Below are 21,540 nucleotides of genomic sequence, written 5' to 3'. Positions count from 1 at the left end.
GAAGTTTTCCTAGTTGGACAGATTAGACCTGTGTACTTTCACCTTCCCATTAAACGAATATCTGGACTCTCTAACCGTGAAATTATTTTTTTGTGAGTTAAAGGAACATTGCGATGCCTGTGGATACTCTGTGCATACTGAAAGACACTGAAGACACTATTGAAAACATTCCCACATGACCTACAGTTCGACATTAAAATGCACGCGCTTGTGTGGTTAGCGGACGAGCCCGGTCTGTATGCAAAATAGGTGTAAATCTGTAGACATTTGTGGTTTGGCCTCTTGCTGTGCATGGGGTGCTTGTAGCTTTGGAAAAATCGAGTTTTGTTACCGAGTTCAATCCAGAGAAAAAATTCTGTGCTCTTCCGAAACTGAAGAGGCAGGAACGTCCTGTTTCTTTCTTCAAAATCACTCAGAACAAGAAAACTGTATCTCCTTTCGTATTTGCAGAATTGAAGTTAAAAGTTCAAATTATTATCGTTTTTTAAGAGCCAATGTTTGCTTTCGTTGTAATCACATGAAACTATTTACTAACAGACGATGCTTCAGTACATCCATCTACATATACAAATATATCAAAACCTACCATGTGCCAAATCTTTATGGGTAATGGAAGATTTGCTCTGGTTCTAATGGCTTTATGAAAGGATGGTAACAAAATTAAGTTCAAGACAGAATACAACACACTTCTTCAAGTAAATATTCTATGTTTCGGCTAGTACCTTTAGAAGTTATTGCCTTAAAAATGACATCCAATGCAATTTTACATGTTATTTCTGCAACAAAAAATATACATTAAATCTGTTTTAATTTTAAATATTAGACTGTGACTTAAAACACAATTTTGGATACAGGGACCAATCAAACGCAACATTGAACATATTTTGGTCTTGCAAAACGAAATCCCCTTCGGCTTCGCTTTTAGTCAGAATAGTGATATTCTCGGCCACAAGTAGTTTCTCCGCCTCGAGGCCACAGGCAAGAAAACGAAAAACCAGAGAGTTAGACGCCAGTGGTGATGTCTGTGGATGTGAGTGTTGTAGCTCTGTTCAGACAACGTGCAGCCGCCCAGACAGCAGGCCGCAGCATCGCAGCATTGAACAGCGTTTGGAAACGGCGCGGCGCTGCACTCCGCAACCTCCTCCCCCAGCGCCTGGCAGCCAGTTCCCTCTCCCCCATCCACTCCACTTCTGTATCTGTGAACAGCCGGCAACAGCGTTCACTCCGCTCTTGCCAGCCTGACCCCTGCCCCCAGCCTGGCTCTCCCTCTCTCTCTCTACCAGGACATTGTTGCTCGCGTGTGAAAACAGACGGAACTTGGAGGTTCAGAAATGTTGACAGCTTTCCAGATTCTAGCGTGGAATTGCAGGTATGCGCAGCTCCACCACTCTGACAGTTGAAAAAAAAAATAGTGCATTTTTTTTCTTTTTCTTTCTTCTATTTCGACTTTTCGTAGGTCTTCCGTTTATCAGCTAACTGTGGTAGCAGTAGAATTACTACAGCCGTGAGATTTCAGTGCTTCGTATTGAAGAGTAGGTAATAGTAAGCCTTCTCTGTGTGTGTTTATTCTATTTTGGATAAATATTTCAATTGTGACCAACACAAAAAAAATTGTTTGTTCTAAAGCCAGGAGACGGCCAGCGTCCGTTGCTGTGTCTTGAGACGCACGCGCTAATGAATTGTTTTACAATATTTTAAAATCAGCTACATGAACTGTGAAAGCCCACTAAAGTTTATTTTAAAAAAATATTTAATCTGCACTTCGCGTGAGACTGAATAGAACCAGATCATTATCTTATTGTGAGAGCCTGAAACACGAGCCAGGTATTCGAACTTGAAAATTTCAGTCGAGGGGCTTAGCTGCGTCGATCACCTTAAACAAAAGTGTGTGAACCCTGACCTCCGAATGACGTGTTAAGGCGTGCCCTCTGACCCCACTGTGTCAACTATCATTACAATCCATTGCAATTGAAGTCGCTGACAGGCTTTGGCTGTCTATACTGGAATCGATCTGTCGACACGTGGTAACGACAGTCCCTGAACAACCAGGAATGCCATTGGTTGTCAGTGCGACAGCCACCAAGAAAATCGTGTCCTCGCCTCGGGATACACCGTCGTTCGTCCTGTGCCAGGGGCAGCATCAGCAGCAACACCAGCAACACCAGCAACAGCAGCAGCAGCACTGATTTGTATCAGGTGAGGTTGTCATCTCTCTCTCTTCCAGCCTCTTTTACTTTGTGATGAGCTTCATCTTGCAGACGAATTATTTGTCAATCATTGTTAGCTACAAGTTCCTTCACCTACTTGCGACGTGTCACGATGAGGAATTTCGCACTTTTTTATTTCTTCAGATCCCCATCTCTCTCTCTCCCCCTTTTCTTTTCCCCCTCCGATCAATTCCCACAAATCACGATTCCAATCTGTGATAATTCCAACATGTCATTTATTTCTATTTTGCTCGTATTTTAAAATGTCGTGCTGCTTGTTCATATAGTAACGATGATCAGCTCACACTCGATGACTTCAGAAGATAAGTTTCCGTGATATCCATGTAATCTCTTCTTCCCTCGTCTTAAAGGCACTCGTGGATGTTAAGTGCAGCGTGTGCCGAGTCTGGTCGTCTGCTTGGAATGCTTCTTGAATTTATTCCTCCGACTTGGCGGGTTCAAATGTCTGAATCGTTTTGCATAAAGGTTATGCCACTTGGTTAAAGTGTGGATATAAGAGGAGTTAGAGTTTATATCAAATACACGGGTTACACAATTTAAATAATATATAGTAATTATTTTTTAGATTTTTCATTTAGTCGTTCTTAATGTACCACCTTCTTCCTTCCATGTTTTTCTGTGTGCGTGATGTGTACGTGAATTTATATTTAGGAGAGATCCCGCTGTTTAGTGCTGTCCTGGGTTCAGATCTCGTCTCGGGGATGTTCTTTCTCTGCGTGTGGCAGCTGTTTACAGGGTCTGCTAATTTTCTGTGATAGTTTCACCCAATTATAACCGTAGTTGCTGGCTCGGTATAAAACACCAATCATCATCACCACCACCACCACCACCACCACCCATTTTTGTTGTTTAATAACCTACATTTCCTTCCTGCCGCCGAATCCTAGGATGAAAGGCAGAGGATGCCGAATAAAGAGTTAACCACATTGGAGAAGTGAAAAACGGTTTACCTAACTGTTGTAAACCGCATTTTGTGCAGATTTGCATTTAGACGAAGCGAGTTATAATGTGATGCTATAGGACCTTCTGTGCTTTGTTGTCCCGTGGAGCGAGTTGAATGCTTCCTTCTCTCTCTCACTTAAAATAGCCAACCACATCGGACTGCTGCTGTGAGTCAATGGCGGCAAATGAAGACGATCCCAAATTGTCCCACTGCAGATGCCCGCAACACAACGGGTGTGTGCTCCTCATTCCTAATTCCCTCTGGCTTTTACTCTGGCGTGGGTTAGCGCACCATGATCACCCCGGAAGTCAAGGTGGGAAAAAAACAAACAAACAAACAAAAAACCTCCCAAGGGTTCTCAATCCTTCGCCAACCGTTCTATTATGGATGCAAAGGTCATTCCCACGGAAGAAAGTATTTTTGTGTGAAATAGCGAAACTAGTCAAGGTTCACTAATTCCGGATTTTGGGGCTGTGATGAAAGGAAATCGAGCATGAACGCGCTAATCCTGGTTTTCTGGCTGACTGGACAGCTTTCTCGGGAAAGATAACCGAAACGGTTTGTCGCCTTTTACTTTCCTGATATGTCAGTCTGCCTGTCTGTACCTCGCTCCTCCCCTTTCCCACCAACACACACACACAGACAGAAGAGTGATGTGAAACCTGTAATCGCAAGTGTTGCCGTGTTTGCAGGAAAAGTTAATGACGCCTGAGTAAATGACTGCCCACCCTACCCCATCTGTGCTGGTGCTACCCTGGCTGGCGCTTGAGACTGTCTCCTGGTTCATTAACCGCTCAGATTCCAACAGCAACTTAACAAGAGGGTAGGAGACTATCGGGTTCTGCTGGAATGCCTAGCAACGAGTGAGTTACTGTCACGTTTTCAAACAACCAGGCGAAGAGGTCTGTCATCGACTTGGTAGGCGCGGGCAAGGGGAGGAAACGTAGCACGCAAACATTAATTGTCTGCCCTTTGAGAGAAAGCTGATGTACTGGCCATTTGCTTCTATGGGCTGTACAAATGTATGATTAGGACTAGAGAGATTTGTTCCTCTCCCTCTCTCTCACACACACACACGAACACACTTGAAAGGGGCCGAAGTTCGTTCACAAGTGCTCGCATGCACGCACACAAACACAAATAGCGAGAGAAACAAAACCAAAAAAATAACAATGAAATTAACGAAATTACCAAAAGTAAACATTATAAGAAGGAAAAGATGCTAAAGAAATAAAAGTTGGAAAAAATGAATTTTAACATTTAAAGAGAGCGCAAAAAACATTATACACACAACTGGACGCAACCGATAAATATCCATGACCCACTTATACAACTTACAGATAGATCTACACGACTCAAAACTATGCACAACCCACAGATATACACGTCACAAGTATATACAACCCACAAATACAACTGACAAATATACATAACAGACAAATTTCCCTTACATTGCATCATTGCTTTACACAGAGTTCAGTTCACAAATTTTCAGCCTGGTACCAAAGGCCAGATTTACTTTTCCAGAACATTTTCAAAATTTTTTAATTGATGGACAACTATATCTTGACGTACTTTAAATTGTCCTCCATCCATGTTCCAAAATGCACACAAAAAAATTGAGACCTATAAAATATATATAAAATTGCATCTAAAGCATGATAGGAAACAATATCTATATAGAAGTAAACGTGAAATTACGAAGTAAATATTTATGCCATGCTTGGCTAAGATGTTCTGTTATTCACAGGCGCTGTATTTTTGCATTTTGTCCTGGATCCTATGTGTAAAAGACCGTTGGCCTGACATCAAACCTTCGGTGATGAGCATTTACATCTCAAACTTAAACGATAAAGACACAATATTTATAAAGTACACAGCTGTAGAGAATTGTATGGCCTCACATTAAACATTCCTTGTTTATTATATCTGAGTCTTCTGCACAATGTTCACAAGAATGATGCCTCGGTCGCGTGCTGAAACCATGAGATCACAAATATTGCTAGCATGATTGCTAATAATTGTATCATTATTCTCTGCGGATTGCCAAGATTTTAGTCAGAGTAGGGGCTCTTCAACACTGACATTTCGCAGCAATTAACTCACACACTAATAGTACAATTATCAAAATTAGGCTCGGTAATATATTTTTTAAAAATCTCCAAACATCTCGTTTCATTCATCTCCAGTCAACCCATCATCATGATCAGATGGTCCAGCGCTCGGTCAGCAAACCTGATCCTGTCTGTACACCAACATGGCAGTTTCCAGAATGTTTAGATGAGACGAACATTGAAAATTCCGCTTCAGAAGCGTGATCTTTACCTTGAGGGCCATGCAGGGTGCCACAAGCTGTACTTTAAAGATCGAATCATTGCGCATGTGCGGAAGTCCGCGGCCCCAAATGCATTAACGATTCATAAGAGGCACTGGCACCGAGCTTCAACAACAACAGCCGCGACGTGGAGGAAAGGAGGCGATGGCGTCTTTTGTACCGTAAAAGCGGGGGGAAATTATCCAGAGTATTTGATAATCGTCACATCCGTTGCCATGGAAACTCTGAGGGCGATGGGAAGTTGGGTGGGCGTAGAAAAACATGCGAGGTTTACCTGCAACTGGTTACAAGAGTTCAGAAAAGTCAACGATGGTTTTTTGCTCTTTATTTTGTTATTTCATTTTTCTTTTATTATTAATTTTTTTGGCTGCTGGCGGTGATGGGGTTGTGCCGATAATGATGTCTAGAATAGAGTTACAAATCGATTTTATTTAGACATGATTTGTCAGAAATTTTATTTTATAGAAATATCTTAAGATCACTGTGTGTCTCTAGACAGTCTTCATAAAGAAACCAAAACGAAACAAAACAAGCAAATAATGATGGGTTGGGAAGGCTGTAGCCCTTGTGTTATGTTAAATATTTTTACTATTTGACATTTCAGGGTTTAAATTGGAAAGTTACAATCATCAGTTACATAAGCTAAAACTTACATTATCCACACTTTCAAAGTCAAAAAATGTTCAAAGCAGACATTTCGATAAAACGCTTTATTCGACTGTTCTTAAACAAGCCAGTGCTGGCTCTACGATAGAAAGAATACGAAAACAGTTTGCCTTGCATTGTAGTTCCATAAACAACAAAGTCTTTGTGTTGCACAGGGTTAACCTAGTTTGCCTACTTTTGTGCTTCAGAGTCTTGGAAAACAAAATATCCAGCGGGGTTTCTAATGACTGGGAGAAGTCGGTTAAGGATGCTATTTCCTTAACTGTAGAAAAATACTCATAGTTCTTGAGATAGAAGCCCAGAAACATCACAATCCACAAAAAAGGCCACAGATATCAGGATTGTCCATGGATACTTTCATGCTGTCAAAGCTTCCTCCAATGGGAAAGCTGAGACCTGATGTTAAAGTGGTCCATCGTCACAAAAGCAAGATCCCGGTGTTGACGTCCTTCTGTGCTAGGGATGATTGTGGACGTGCTTCTCGAGAATCGAATGGAGGCAGTTTGGGGGGAAATAGTGTCTGATAATGACCTTTTACCAGTCATTTCTGCACCTCCATCTTCAAACTTTGCAAGTGTACAGGAAATCATTGCAGTCGCTGGTTGTGTTTGGTCAATGATGTTTGCGCAGGTTCAATTACCATGTGTTCTCAAGTCAGACAGAAGTCTTTTTTCTGCTCCTTCTGCAACATAAGTACAACAGCTGTGCTGCTACAGAGCCAGACTTCCCTGACTAATGACATTTTGCTCCCTGTGCATACGTCTGCTCCAGTCATAAGAGCCGCATCCGCCCTTAGGGACGGTTTTGTCTTTAAGATTGGTTTTTTTTTTCTTTTGCATGGTTATGTCTATGAATCCGCCTGTGAGCGCTCTCGTGCATACTCATATGAACGGTCGCGTGAACATTCATATGAACACTCGAGAAATACTCCTGTGAACACTCAATGAATATCCATATGATCACTCAATGAATATTCCTAAAAACACTCATGAGAAGTCCTTGTATACTACCTAAATACTCCTATGAACACACCATGAGTATTGACATGAATGCTCTTACGGAGACTCGTACGAACATCCCCATCAATACTCCTTGGATATTCACTGTGAATAATATGAATATTCCCATAAATATTCCTATGAACACCCCATGAATATTACCATGAACATGCACAAATGCTTCTATGAATTTTCGCATAAATATGAACACTCCCATGAATACTCGATTATTCTCTCTTCTTTTCTTCCAATTTTTTTCCTTTTCATCATCGTTCTTGAATTCGTCTTCCTAATCCTTCTCTTTCGTCTTTGTCTGCTGAAACGGTTATGCTCCTTCTTCAACGCAGCCTTCCTACCTGTCAGTCTTCCTACCTGTTCCCCTACAGGATATGACCCACCCTGGCGCTTTCCCCCCAACCACCAAGGAGGGAGTGAAGGAGTATATCCCTGTGTCTACACCTCATCAGATGGCTGCTTTATGTGCTGCGTTGTGTCTACTTTATTAGAATGTATCGACATGATGTCTGTTAACCTTCGCTGTTTGCACAATTTATAGACAAGAACTGGAGGAATCTGTTGCTTATTTCTTGGAAGATTCCAGACTTAGAAACCGGGTCAGGAAGAACTTGATGCACTTCACTTACCTTGACGTTTATTAAGAAGGACAGTGAAGACTCCGCAACAGGAGAGTAAGAAACGGGAGTTAAGTAATTACTTTTTTGTGATTGGTCTCGACTCTCTGATAAAATAAGCCAACTTTCGCCAAAAATAAACCGCCATGATTTTTTTTTTTTAGAACAAGAATCGTCTGTCCAAAACTACACACCATCTATTTTTACTCATGGTGGGCCTGTACTATGTCAGAAATAGCAACCTTTCTTGCAGCATCTACATAATGGATGTACAAAAATAACAGGTTGTGTGAGGCGGTGAAATAATAGACCCGTTCTATTTTTGCCTGTTAAAATAATCTGTTGATATCAGAAACAAATTGTTATGCTTAATGGCACCGACATGTTCACGATTGGTAAAAGCAGCTTTGAACAAACATCCCCTATCTCACCCAGCATCTCATGGAAACAATACGGATGTTTTTCATGCAATGTAATCCTCTTGGAGCTTATGAAAGTTTAGCATGATGTTATTCGTACCGTGAGTTCAGTTCAATAACAACACAATTTCCTTATTAATCGACTTGTACGTTTCTGACATTTTGATCTGAAAATGTTCTAAAATAATTTCTAATATTTTATTATTAAAATATATAGCTTTCCACACAACATCCATATAGCTGTCAAAACACTCAAATAAAGTCATTCAGGCTCATGTACTCAAAACTTTCTGTTTCTGCCTGTCGTATGCACGAGATCATTGTAACAGTAAGAAAATCTTTTTGACACCATCTTGACCAGCACCGACAACATTCTGATTGTCTTTTGTCCCTGCTCAGTCCCCATGATAACCATATTAATTAGTTCATTAAAAGCCACTAGTCACGTGATCGACTATGTTTGACAAAGAAGAACACTTATCTAGTCTTGTGGTAAATAAGAACTGTCAAATTAATTCTGTTGGAGCAGTTGACAACCTGCCTAAATGCTGGAAAACTATTTAATTTAAAAAAATGGAGGCCACATTGTTTATCATTAAAATGTCTTTTCAGCTTGGTTGTACCCGATGATAAAGAGGATTGTAGAGCAGGTGTGGTGGGAATTTTTTTCTTTTGCGTAGTGAATCATCCTGACGATCATCTTGCCTCTCCCTCTCTATCGGTCCCCTGCTGTTTAATCAACGTTTGAACCTTGTTTGATCACGTGCTCTGTTTGTTGTCCGAGGATTAAGCTAAACAGCGCAGGGTTTGACGAATGATAATTGATGTCCATGTGTAGTTCGTTTTAATCATCCTGTGTGTGTGTGAATTTCTTTTATTCCCTTGTACATCAAACCACTTGGTCTTCTCACCACCAGTTGGACATGCACCATCACTTATATATTAAAGGTTCGTCGCTAGTGTCTGGCATCGTTTCTCAGCTGCAGCAGGTCTCACCACGCAACACACAGCAGCACACAGGAACACACAGCAGACTCTGGGAAAGCTTGGATGCCAGCAAACAGAAAATGTATGTCAACAAAATTTAGGTCCTTCCAAAAGTCTTCGCAAATAAACAGAAATGTAGGCCATCCTCTATTTACCTTTACTTTCCCTGCCGTGAACATCTCTTTCCAAGACCGTTAAGAGCCTTGGTGTTATCATCGACTCATCATTCTCTCTTGAATCTTGCGCCAAACTAATCTTATAAGTCCATCGTCCTTGAGATTCACAGAATCACCCACATCCAATCCTTTCTATTAGTTTCTGCCACCTAAAATCTGATGTCTGCTTGTGTGTTGTCCCTGTTGGATTACTGCAACTCTCTCTTCGTCAGTCTTTCTAACCGTCTGGTGGACAAACTTCAACAAGCTCAGACTAATGCCGTTCGTGTTGTCTTCTGAAAACAAAACTGTAGATCATGCTACTCCCCTCCATCACTGTCAGTCAGTCGCACCTCCCATGGATTACAAGATCGACACACTAGGTTACCCCCGTCTTCACGACCTCGCCCTCTATTACCTGTCTGAGCTGTTGACACCTTTACCCCCCGAGTCGGTCATCGATCTGCTTGTGTTACCCTCCTCCGTGCCACGCATCAGACAGAAGAAATTCTGCAGACACTCCGTCTCCTTCTGATACCCTACTGTCTTGTATTCTCTCCCCCTTTCTATTCGAGCTATGTCTACGCTGGAAGCCTTCAAATCCTCCTAAAACCTTACTTCTTAAAAATAATTATTTCACGATCAAGCATGCTCTTCTGCTCACTCCTTAGTTCTTCATTTTCATCCATGTACTATGTTTATATTTTCCACTGTCATCAGGGCTTGGTGTACTTGTACACATATTACCTAGCAGGAACATAAGAACTTTGGTCAACTTCTTTGCCGAGACATTCCCAATACCTTTGCCAGCTCAATAAACCCTTCAAGATTTGACACTTCCGCACTTTGCCCGCTTAATAACGGCTTTTGGGTTTAGAAAAGAAGATGGAAAAACAGCGAGGAGGGAATGTAGCTGACAGTTTAATATTCTGAACATGACTGACCGCGGGCTAGCTCAGTGTAAAAGTAATCAGAACATAGCCGCTTAATTCCACCATCCCTGTAGCAGGGATCAGGCGAGAAAATGGCGGCAATGATGGCTTTCTTCGACACAGGTGAGACACTGGCAGGGTCTTCAGGTATGATCGATTGTGCAGTACTTGAACGAGCTCTGAAGAAGCAATCCTCCTCCTTTATCTGCTCACCGGGGTTTCAAAGCATCTCTGAAAAGGATGTTTGTCTAGGTGGCGAGAAAATAACACATGGAAGGAGATGTAGGCAGGCAGGTAGGCGAACGAATGGATACACAGACAGCTCATTTCATCTGCCTCCGGTTCCCACTTTCAATAATTCATTCCATACTTCTGCCAAGAAGTCGTAAATATGTTTACTGAACGTCCGCGTCGTGGGGAATGACTGCAGAGGAAAGAGTTAGTGGCAATGAAACATCTGAGACAGGCTGAGAAGATAGATGTTCAGATAACTGATAAACTAACAACATTTGAGCACTGCTGCTTGCACGCCCTCTAACGAAGAAATAATCTCATCCAATATGTCATATCTTGTTAACCCTCGTAATGTAAGATTCGAAAGGTAATGAAGGCCAGTCAGATCGAGACACAGAATGGCAAAGACTGACACAATGGCTCCTGTTTATCCTGTCAAACTCCATGTTGTCTGCTGATATATTCCAAACGTGAGTCCACCGTTGGTGGTTTGAGTTGATCCACATCCACGAGATAAACTAGCCCCAGTCTGGATGTTCCTTGGTGCTGTAAGCTAGTGACTCATGCCGAGGGATAAACACCTCGAGATCCAAACAGACAGAAATATTTGCCGCGAAAGATGAATGATCCAGGTCATGGTGACACGTAGACATCCAGGCCACAAAGACCTACAACTAATTACAGGTGCCAACCGTGCCGAAGTCTCCGCATAGCCTGAAGGTAAGCTCCCCCCTCCCCTACACACACTCACACCTCCCATGTGAACGGGTAGATGCAAAAAAAAAAGTGAACATTAAAAGGTTTCCGCTTACCGACTGTTGAATTTCATCGGTGCAGGTGCTTCCAGGATCATGTCTCTTGTTTTGTCATTTTATGATCGAGCACAACTGCCATAACAGGTGTAGTATTCACCTTTGAGCAAATGTAAGAAAGGTAGCTGCAAAGCAAACTATAGTATCTGCACAGTTCCAGTGTTCGTATGTTTGTGCCTGTTTGTGTGTGTGTGTGCATTCGCGACAACAAAGATCAACGTTCTTATTCATTTATTTCAGTTTGGTTTTCGTTCGTTCTGGATATACTGCCCCAGAAACTTCTCTGCACCGAAGTGTCTGACTAACTCATTTAAAGTCTGGTTCCTTGGACCAAGCAGCACATCTGCGTATCGTGAAATGAACTTTGTACTTTTCTGCTTCCTAACCAAAGCTGTCTACAAGCAGCCATGTAATTTTACTGATGAAATCTTAAACATCTTGTTTACATTTGTCTGACTTTATTGATTTTAATTTTTTGTATCTTGTTTGTTGGTTTGTGATGTGCGGCGGCAACATTTCATTTCCTCAAGATACTCTTTCATTTAAAAAACTCATCTGTATTCATTTAATCGGGACAGACAGGGTCTGAATACCGATAACAAAATAATCCCACGCTCAAGAAACAAGAACATCTGAACATGAGTATTGAACATCCTGGCTACATCAGGTTATGTCACGTGATAGAGAGACCTGCCCATAACGACTTGCTCTTTAATAACCAGGTCCTTTAGTAGGTTTCCTCCCAACGCTGAAAATCATATTGATCATTGGATGCCATGGTTGATCTTGCCACTGGCTTGTTGAAAGGAACCAGCAGGCGGTCATAGAAACGTTGGAAACCCTTTGTGATGATGAAGTTGTGGCTGAAACAACACCAGCGCCAACGTCTGCAAATTAAAATATTGTATGTCAGGGTCAGAGATCACCCTCGGCATTGCTTATTACTGCTTTCATTATTTGCATCTTGTTTATTTTATTGTTTGTATGGTTGTATCTTTGGGTGAGAAAAAGCAGCTGACGAAGGTGTTTGTCTGCTATGATGGGTTTTTACAGTTTGATGTGATGGGATTTTACAGTGTTTGTTCTTTGTGACTGGTTTTTTTTTTTCACAGTGTTTGATTGTTGTGAAGATGTTTTACAGTTCTTGTGACAGGATTTCACAATCCTCGTTTGTTTGGTGCGAAGGCTGCTGCACCTGATGATGACTTCACCCCGTTGATTAGTTGGAAGGGTGTGGGTCACGGAAGGTCTGGAGGAACTGGGACTGGAAGGAATCGTTTGGCTGCTTGTATCGACATCGTGTATTAATAATAAATGACATTAGCTCACGCAATGGAGAACCACAAGTGCTCCTGACAATTACCTTTCTTCATTCAATGCAGAACTACATCGCACTCCTGACAATTACCTTTCCTCATTCATTTCTCCTACTCTCCATCACTTCCACCGGACACGTCAAGTAACGATTTTCACGAGGCTTCCCGGCATGCTTCTCGCAAAATATTTCGATTTACAGAATTAATATAATAAAACACGTAATAACCAACATGTAGAGATATTCCCATACATCTTTTTCCATTTCCATTTTCTGTCACTAAGCGTTGTTTATTGTATCTCCCTCCACACCCGAATGACACTGAAAATTCCGCAATAAAAGTGCCAGCCCAGTGTAACAGTGCAAAGCTCTTGCAATAACCCCTTCGACATGAACCTGAATATCAATCTTTCTCCACATTCCACAGGCCGGTCCTTTTGACAGTCCATATATCAAATGTGAATTCGTGGCGAAGTAATCAGGCTCTCGCACGTAAACATATGGTTAGCATCGGGCAAAGTTTGCTTATAAACCAATAAACCATCTCTCCCCGTAGACTGGACGTCCTGTAGAGCAAAAAAGTCACTAATGCTGGACAAAGAAGTTTGTATTGTTTTATAAAATCTCATATTGTTTTATATTATTTTGTAAAGCCTTTTTTCTTGCTGCTTTGTTAGACAATTTCATCCAGGATAATGTCTCATAAACGAGTCTGGACATCAACGTGAACTTTGGCGATCTCAGGGAACAATATGAACCAGCCAATATTAATAATTTTAAAAAACCTCATTGGATTGCTTTGAGACAGCATTTTACAATGTATTTCGAGGCAGAAGTTTCACCAATACAGCCTTCGTCCCAAGATGAGACGAGCCAGAGCATGGCACATGATGCTGATTAGTGCAGGTAATAATGGACCGGAAACATAAACAAGCGCTCACTGTCTATCATCACCTTAACAATCATCACCACCATACTTTTGTCGGTGTTCAGAAAGTCATTTGCTTTTCCCACAGCTGTTGTCTGAATATAACATCCCTCCTTCTTTTCTTCGTCAGTCTGTGTCCTGTTAAAAGCGAGCTGTCCTCGTCATCCTCTTTTTCTTCATTTTTCGTTTCATCTTTTAAGAATTTGCGCCTTCGGTTCTCCTGCCACAGGCATGCAGACCTCTCGAGTGTCTGATCAATAGGAGCAGCTGACGCCACTAAGCCATTAACGGTTTTTGTTTTTAAATCTAGTCTCACAGAGAGATTGCATAATCGTTTGTCTCTTTTCCTCCACAAAAAGGTCCGGAGGGCTCCATGACCTTCTCAAAGTTTTGGGCACTTTAAAGTATGGGACGGAGACAGCGGAATTCAATCAACTCGCCGTTTTATTAACATTTTTTATCTTTATCTTTGTCATGAAATGTGCCGAGAATACATGGACAGTTCATAAGCTAGTTGTAGCAAATACAAAGAAGAAAATAATGGGACTCATCAGAAGGGTGCTACAGCTGGTGTAGATGGAAAGTGTGTAACAACTTATCTTTAGCCATCAAGTGCGCGTGAGCTGGTCTTACTAGAAATTATGTGAGAGATGCCTTATCTAAAATCTTTCCATACGATACTGAACACATTTAAACATCTACAGCCGTACAGCGAGAAAAGCCTAAAAGAAACACTATTCTTCTAGTCAACCTCTTTAAAACACAGTTGTGAGCGTGCACGCTCGTGGGTATGAGTGTGTGTGAGAGAGAGAAAGAGAGACTAGTTTCATATTTGATTAACTAATGCAACTTGCTGTTGATTTCATTTGAATAAGTTTACATATATCGTGCAGTACGCAACTAGGTGCCAAATCGAGAGGCCTTGCAGAATCAAGAGAAAGGCATTAAAGTGGGTCTAGCGACTCAATTTAGAGCCGACACAACGGACAAGCCGACAAGGAACTGAGATAAGGAGAAAGCTTAGGACTTAGCACACTTTCTTGGCCTGTATTTAGTTATTCGTGAGCAGGACTCGACGGAAAAGCCGACGATTTGGATACATTCACGAAACGGTTACCAACCCACCAATCAACCTACCCCACCCCCAGCCACTACTACAACCAAAACTCTGAAGGATCGTCTGAAGAGTATTACACTCCTTGTACCGTTATTTTAACGACTTTTTTGTTATGCCTTACTGAGCACACTGAGTCGTAGGCAAGATACTGGCCGTATACATATTACATAGCAGGAAAACCTACCTATGGCTTTGGCGGTTAATTAAACCGCTGCAGACATGCAAGGTGGCTTGTGCAACAACAAAAAATTATAATAACAATAAAGAGGATGTAACTTCCCAGCACGTCACTACCCACAACACAGCTGTCTGGCCATTAGTGTCATTGTGACAAGCATTGAATGTACATACAAGACCGCACACCACCACCCCACCCCTTTCTTCTCGACATCGCCTGGGTCGTCTCCAGGTAAGGAGGAGGTCGAAGGTTTCAGCGGCTGCAGTGCACGAGGAGTCTCACGAGAGGAGGTAGCGTACATAGGCGTCACCCATCTCCAGTTGCTAGTCTCGTCTGCACACGTGCATTCGTTGCAGCAACAGTTTTCGCTCCTCCTGTGTGCGAATGACTAAGCACGGCGCACGCGGCGCAAAATGTCAAAGGTGACCCGCCTTACCTTTCAACTTTTCTATTGTCTCTCTTCGCCGTGAATGAAAATCGGCATTGCAAGCAAGAAGTTTGAGAGTGATTATTATTGTTTGTTTCTCAGCGTCCAGATGCTGAATTTACTTGGGAATGCAATAGCTGGTTGGTGCTGTGCCTATATTCACTAGTCAGTTTAATGTGTGCTGTCGTGTTAAAATGACCTAGACTCCGCGAAGCGTCTCCTCGGATTTCCATGTTTGCGCAACGATGATCCATGGACTTCAAACACAGGGTTCGATCGGGGACTCCTTTCATGTCTGATTTAAGACGCATGTACTAACGCTAACACAAACAGACGGCGGCATATGTTTCCCTCAGTTTTAAATGGAATTTTTTTATTTTATACTTTTTTTTTTAGTGTAGCGCTAACGTGTGTGAGGCTTAAAAGCTTCTCACTATGCCAGCTGTCGAAGCGAATCACCGGACGTTTCTTGAAAGGGAGGTGTAGAAAATAAATATTGGCGAGCGTAGACAAGCAGTCTATCACTCTGGACACGAGAAGTGCACCCTATGGCCATGAAGAACAACCGCACCGTGTAGTTCACCATTCGTTACTCGTTACCTTTAGTTTGGACGAGGTAGCGCTGAGGAACAAACGCAAGTCTTTGTCAGCAAGAAGGTAAGTCATTTGAACTATTGACCACCCCCCACCCCCCCTCCAAAAAGAAAGAGGTGTAAAGTGGAATAAGCAAACTAAAACCTTGTGGACATATTTTTTTTACTTAATAACTGTCATCACTACAAGTCAAAACTGTCATCATAAAGCGCGTATCTCGCATTTCAATTTCTCCACAAACTCTCTCTCTCCCCCCTCTCACTTGCACACACACACACAGACACACACAGACACACATTCTCGTGGCTTTCTCTCTCTCTCACTCACTCTCACGCGCACACACATCCTCTCTTTCTCTCTCACTGAATTGTACAGGTAGTGTGAGTGGGTAGGGGAATGGGGAACTCTGTTATTTAGAAGGCTAGGCTCAATTTTGAGTTTCTTTAATATGTATTTTAGAATGTTGTTTTTTGCGAAAAGCCTGTCAATGCGAATCTGCAGTTGGCTATTATTTAGAAGAAAAAAAAAACGTCCTGAGTTTATGCTGTTTTTAGACTCATAGAAACACACACATCCCCCTAACTGTTCTAGTAGATTGATGATAGATAATCACTGCTGATAATCAAGACTACGGCTAGAGGAAGGAAGTTCACTGTTAATGTCCCCAGACCTCCATGTAACTCCCTACCTTTGGGTGGCCTGACTGTGCTGCGCGGGGTAGGTGGTGCCACCCCCACCAGACCCGCCATTCAGCTCATCGATTGTCGGCCCGTAGCACAATGCCCACCAGTGGAGCGCGACGTCATCAAAGATCAACAAGTCACGACCAGTCAGCGGGTGCGAAGTTCTCATGTATCCATGTTGTCCCTCTCAACCATCGATTCCTTGCGTTCGAGTCCCCAGCACAGAACGAAGTGCTATGGGACGGCACAGGGTCGGCTGCTAGCAACCACTTTACACGGTTTGCACGCTTCGTTGCACGCGACCTCAGGACATGTTGACGGCTGGTCGTAATGATGATGATTATTAGTAAAGATTTCCGTGTTTTCTACTAGTTTTATTATAAATAATAAACTTTTTTCTGATATACTATACTTAAGAAACAAGAAATTAAAACACTAATGATGGCCACGTGATTCATCGTGAGATAACCTCGAGTATTACAGTGTGAGAGTTCTCTCCCTTGGCCTATCAGGTTGAAAAGATCGTCTGTGCTTGGTTTTGTTTCTGTGTTGTGGTTGTGCTTCAATTTGGATAAAAGTGTTGGACCTTCATGTTTACATTTGCTCCTGCTGTGTTTTATCCCCTCTTCAGCTGGATTGTAGATATTATTTTGAAGTGCAAACTGTTTGGATCTATTGGCTGGATTCCACTCTGCACGTCGTGCTTCACTCGCTTCGGCAAGGACTTGCAGTGAATAAACTGAAGTGTGAATCACCTTTTTTCGGTTTCATATGGTAATACTTCTTAATATTCTCAAGATTTCTCGATATATTCTCAGTATTCTACTGATGTTACTAACTCTGAGTCTCTGGAGTCATTACCGTTGAATCTGCAGTGATCGCCCTTTACTGCTGGAACGCAGCTAGTCTTGGCATTGTTCTTCCTTCCACATCTTTGTGACTATTTCATGATCTTGTTCACTGAACTGTTTGCTTTTTGGGTGAGACATTGCACTATAGAAATTCTTTATTATAATTATATATAATTATTTATTACAGGCATCATCTAAAACGTTTCCTCTACAATATTAATACGTTTATATCTGTATTATGAGATCTTTATTTTACAGACTGCTACCCACCTCCACAGTAGTAGTTCTTAATGTAGAAGGGGTAGTTTTTGCTGTAGCAATAGAACTATAAATAGCATGAATGCTACGTTAACATGCAGTCTCCTACCTTTTGCTTATGTATACATTGATTGCAATGTATGACATTATCGAAGATGGACATATTTTATCTAAATTGTACATATTTACTTAAATATTATCTATAATGACATTCTTTAACTAAATTGTTCGTTTTTCTCCCTTTAGTGAGAAGAAGACTTCGATGATGAAGATGGTTTAGAGTTGAGACACACAGGGCTAAAGATTGTGGATGAAAAATAAGGACGTTATGCCCTTATGTCTATAATCTGTAATAAGTAAGCAACAGGAAACTTTTATGCGATCCAGCTTAGCTCCAAATGTGCATCAACCTTACATGGTCGGCCTTTTTTATTTTATAAATGTCAGGCCGGCTTTAGGGATGAAAATATAAAGATTTTAATTTAAAAGAATCCAAGCTTTATTGACAAAAGGTTTACACAACTTTGGAATGTTTTTCTTTATAAATAGTAAGAAGAAGCCTAATATGGATATACACAACACATACCCTATTAAGACTAATGGTTGCGACAGCTCAAAAGTTATTTTACTTTGGTGATAACAGTAGCAAGAGTAGGCCTGGTGGTTGTGTTGGTTTTACAACAGTCCTAGCTAGCAAAGAGCAATGTACACTTCATTTCTGCTCAGATTATTGTTGAGATGTGATGCTGGTTTCGCAGAACGTTAACGAGGTGTCCATGTTGCAGGCCCGGCACAGCCAGCCATGACCACCTGTGATCTGCAGTCGTACCGCAGTTCGCAGTCGGCGCTGGCCATGCAGCATCTCCTCTTGACCTCCGCCGTGGTTGTGCTCTTCGTCTGCACCAAGTCTTACGTCAACCAACTGCGACGCCAGCATGCCAGGTGCGTCACCAGTGCTTACGGCCTCGTGTTGGTAAAGCTGGTAAATCCAGGTCAGATGTAAGGACGCTAGACCTCAGCACACACACACACACTTTGCCGGATTAAAAAGCGTCTCAACAAAGGAGGATTTGATCAAAGTCACATTGTAGAATCTGCAGCTTTGTGTTCACATCATTGTAACGAGAGCCGTGTAGTAGAAATCTGAAACCTTATTATCTGCGTCTGATAATTCTCGATCTCGGTCGCTAGCTGATCTTAAACGCCGTTTTTAGCCCAGTAAAAGTGGCGAAGTGTCAAATCTCCAAAGTGCTCCTAAGTCACAAGTGTGTTAAAAAATGATTTGCCAGACATATTTAGACTTAGAATGCTGAACAAAATTCCTCTGTTTACACACAGCTTTGTCAAACTTGGTCAAACGTTGGCCTGTGCGTTAACGAACGAGGATTTTAATCGAGTCACGTATGATTAGGTCAACGTTGTCACTTTTTACGCCATTTCCACGGCAGTCGTGTTGTACAAATCCCAAAACTTATTACTAACCCCTGACATTTCGAGCTAAACTTATTATCTACGTCTTCCAATTCAGGGTAGTATTTTATTTGCTTCTGTCAATACACAGACGTGTCTTTATAGGTCTGTTTCATGCGAGATCTTAGGTCGGACTTATTTTGGCTTAATTTTCAAACATCGCTGTTGGCAGCTGTGCATGTGATGTCTTGAAGAAGAGTTGACCTCTCGTCAGTCTCAAGTGGTAAGTCGGCTATTAAGACCAGACTTAGTGCAGTAGACTTGAACTTGTGACCGGTGACTTGAGACTTCTTTTGGAGACCTCATATGCACACCGGCCCAGGATTTGGGACGGCGCGACTGGCAGACTAATTCTCTTGCCTGACAACTTTATGCGTGTTCTCGGCGGACAGTGAGCAGGTTAAGGAAGACGGCAGAGACGCCTACACGAAAGACCTGACACCAGGAGGGGGTAGCAGAGAAATAGCCTTACGGTTCCTGAATGAGCTCCCTTTCTGAGGCTTCAGTCTGCGGTGGCTGCTGCAACCTTTAGTCTTGACAGGGTTTTGAAAGGCCTAGTCATTTTTTTTTTCATCACGTTCATCGTACGGGACAGAGAATCGTGTTTCATGCCCCCGGGGTTGGCGTGCATGTGATATCTTGAAAATGAATATTAAGTCACCGGTCTTAACTGTAAGTCGACTATGCTAAGTCAACGGTCGATTTACCACCTCAAACTGTTGAGAGACCTCGTGTACACCCGCCAACGGCGATGTTTGAAAATGAAACCGACGAACTCTAAGCTTAACATCATGCCTGACTTTAGAATTCATATGTAATCCAGATCCTGTTGTCGTGAGAATCCTTGCCCTCGAACCTCTCCTCACACTAACAATTCACTGAGATAAAAGACTACCTAACTGCGACGAACGCATAGTTGAAAGAAACATGATTGATTGCTGGATGGATGATGATTGATGATTGATGATGATTATGATGATTATGATGATGATGCAGGTGTACGGTGGTAGTTATCGGCGCAGGCCCAGTGGGTCTGACGACCTTGCTCATCGCCTCACGATGTCCGCACGTCGAGCGCTTAGTGCTGTACGAGGAAGTCAGCCGATCGACTCTCATCAACCGCGGCCATCAGATCGCCCTCGACAAGAAGACGCTTCAGTTCCTCAAAGATCTGGAGGTCGATTTCGACAACATGGAAGGTTGCGTAGAAAGGAGTATATTCTACACACGTGTGGGGATATTTCTGGAACATACGCTTGATATGATTTCTAAGCTTCCGTTGCCGATGGATATAAAATTCGATACGAAGGTAAGCAACATTTCTTCTCTCTCCTCCCTATACTTTATACTTTCTTACTTTCTTATCCCCTTTTATACTTTTTCTATTTCCCACTTCTTTCTTCTCTTCTTAGTCCTTGTTTAAAAATTTGTTTTTTCGATTGTTCTTTCTTTCTGCCCTTTTCCTTTCCCCTTTAAAAATCTTTTGTCATGACGCCTAATTTTTAAGCATGTCTTTCGCCATTTATTCGGAACTGTCTTTTAAGTCCTAATGCATCTAATGGCTTCAGCCTTTGATATGTTCTCGGTCCTGACTTTTTTCTTGTCTTTCATCACATTTTTGGCTCATAAAATTCTTGCAAGTCCTCCAACCCTATATTTGATTCGAAACCTATATATGTCTGATCTTTCAAAACACGCATTTAATTAAAAAACTTGAGCTTGACATTTTCTTGGAGCTTCTTACTTATCTTTCACACTAAGACAAAGACAAGACTCTGCAATTATGAAAAAACTGCTAATTCTATTTTCATGTTTCTGAAAGGTAGCTTATATTTTCGCGATGAAATTTCGCAAAATTCCTTACGCCATAAAAGAAAAACATTTATAGAAATGTAACTCTAGAGAGAAATTTTTGTCCTTGAAGATTCACAATTAATAGAAATATTTTATATTACTTTTATGACGTGCAATAACTGTGCATGACTTAAGTGACGGACTCTAATGTTAAGCATTACTCCTAACAACAGTCCACACAATCCTAGTCCTTTGTCACACCCTTCTTCCCAGTTCCCCTTATTCCTACTTCCCTACTCGTTTCCTTTTCGCAAAATCACGATACTCTCAGTCCTTGTTACTTGTTGGTTTCTCTTTGTGTTTTCTATATTTATCTTTTATTCATCGTCAGTACTCTTGTTCATATGTTGTTTGTTTGTTCTTCTGTGCCTCGCATGTTGTCCATGTCTCATTCTTGTTCTTAAGTGCCACGAGATGCTCTTACGAGTGTGAGTATGCACTATACAAATCTTGAGTTTATTATTATTGTTAGTGACCATGACGATTAAAAGCTCTTCTGCTCATGAAAAACATATGAACATCTT

The 21,540-nt window shown here is 41.7% G+C and overlaps 1 protein-coding gene across 6 annotated transcripts in view; it reads left to right on the top strand.

The window, feature by feature from the left end:
• Positions 1–955: 955 nt before the first annotated feature.
• Positions 956–21,540, top strand: part of LOC112576885 — a 47,345-nt gene continuing 26,760 nt past the window's right edge. The window contains exons 1-4 of one of the 6 annotated variants that reach the window (XM_025259709.1): positions 14,945–15,963; positions 17,939–18,048; positions 18,478–18,634; positions 20,159–20,471. In XM_025259709.1, coding sequence (XP_025115494.1) covers positions 18,495–18,634; positions 20,159–20,471 — 453 coding nt within the window. In that variant the 5' untranslated portion in view covers positions 14,945–15,963; positions 17,939–18,048; positions 18,478–18,494. Of the gene's footprint in view, positions 2,197–14,944; positions 15,964–17,229; positions 17,358–17,546; positions 17,564–17,938; positions 18,049–18,477; positions 18,635–20,158; positions 20,472–21,540 lie in introns of those variants that run through there. The other 5 variants (XM_025259707.1, XM_025259710.1, XM_025259704.1 and 2 more) reach the window with 5 other exon arrangements.

Source organism: Pomacea canaliculata, linkage group LG12, assembly GCF_003073045.1.
Source record: "Pomacea canaliculata isolate SZHN2017 linkage group LG12, ASM307304v1, whole genome shotgun sequence".
NCBI lineage: Eukaryota > Metazoa > Mollusca > Gastropoda > Architaenioglossa > Ampullariidae > Pomacea > Pomacea canaliculata.
The sequence above is the reverse complement of the archived record's forward strand: the minus strand, read 5'-3'. Positions and strand labels throughout refer to the sequence as shown.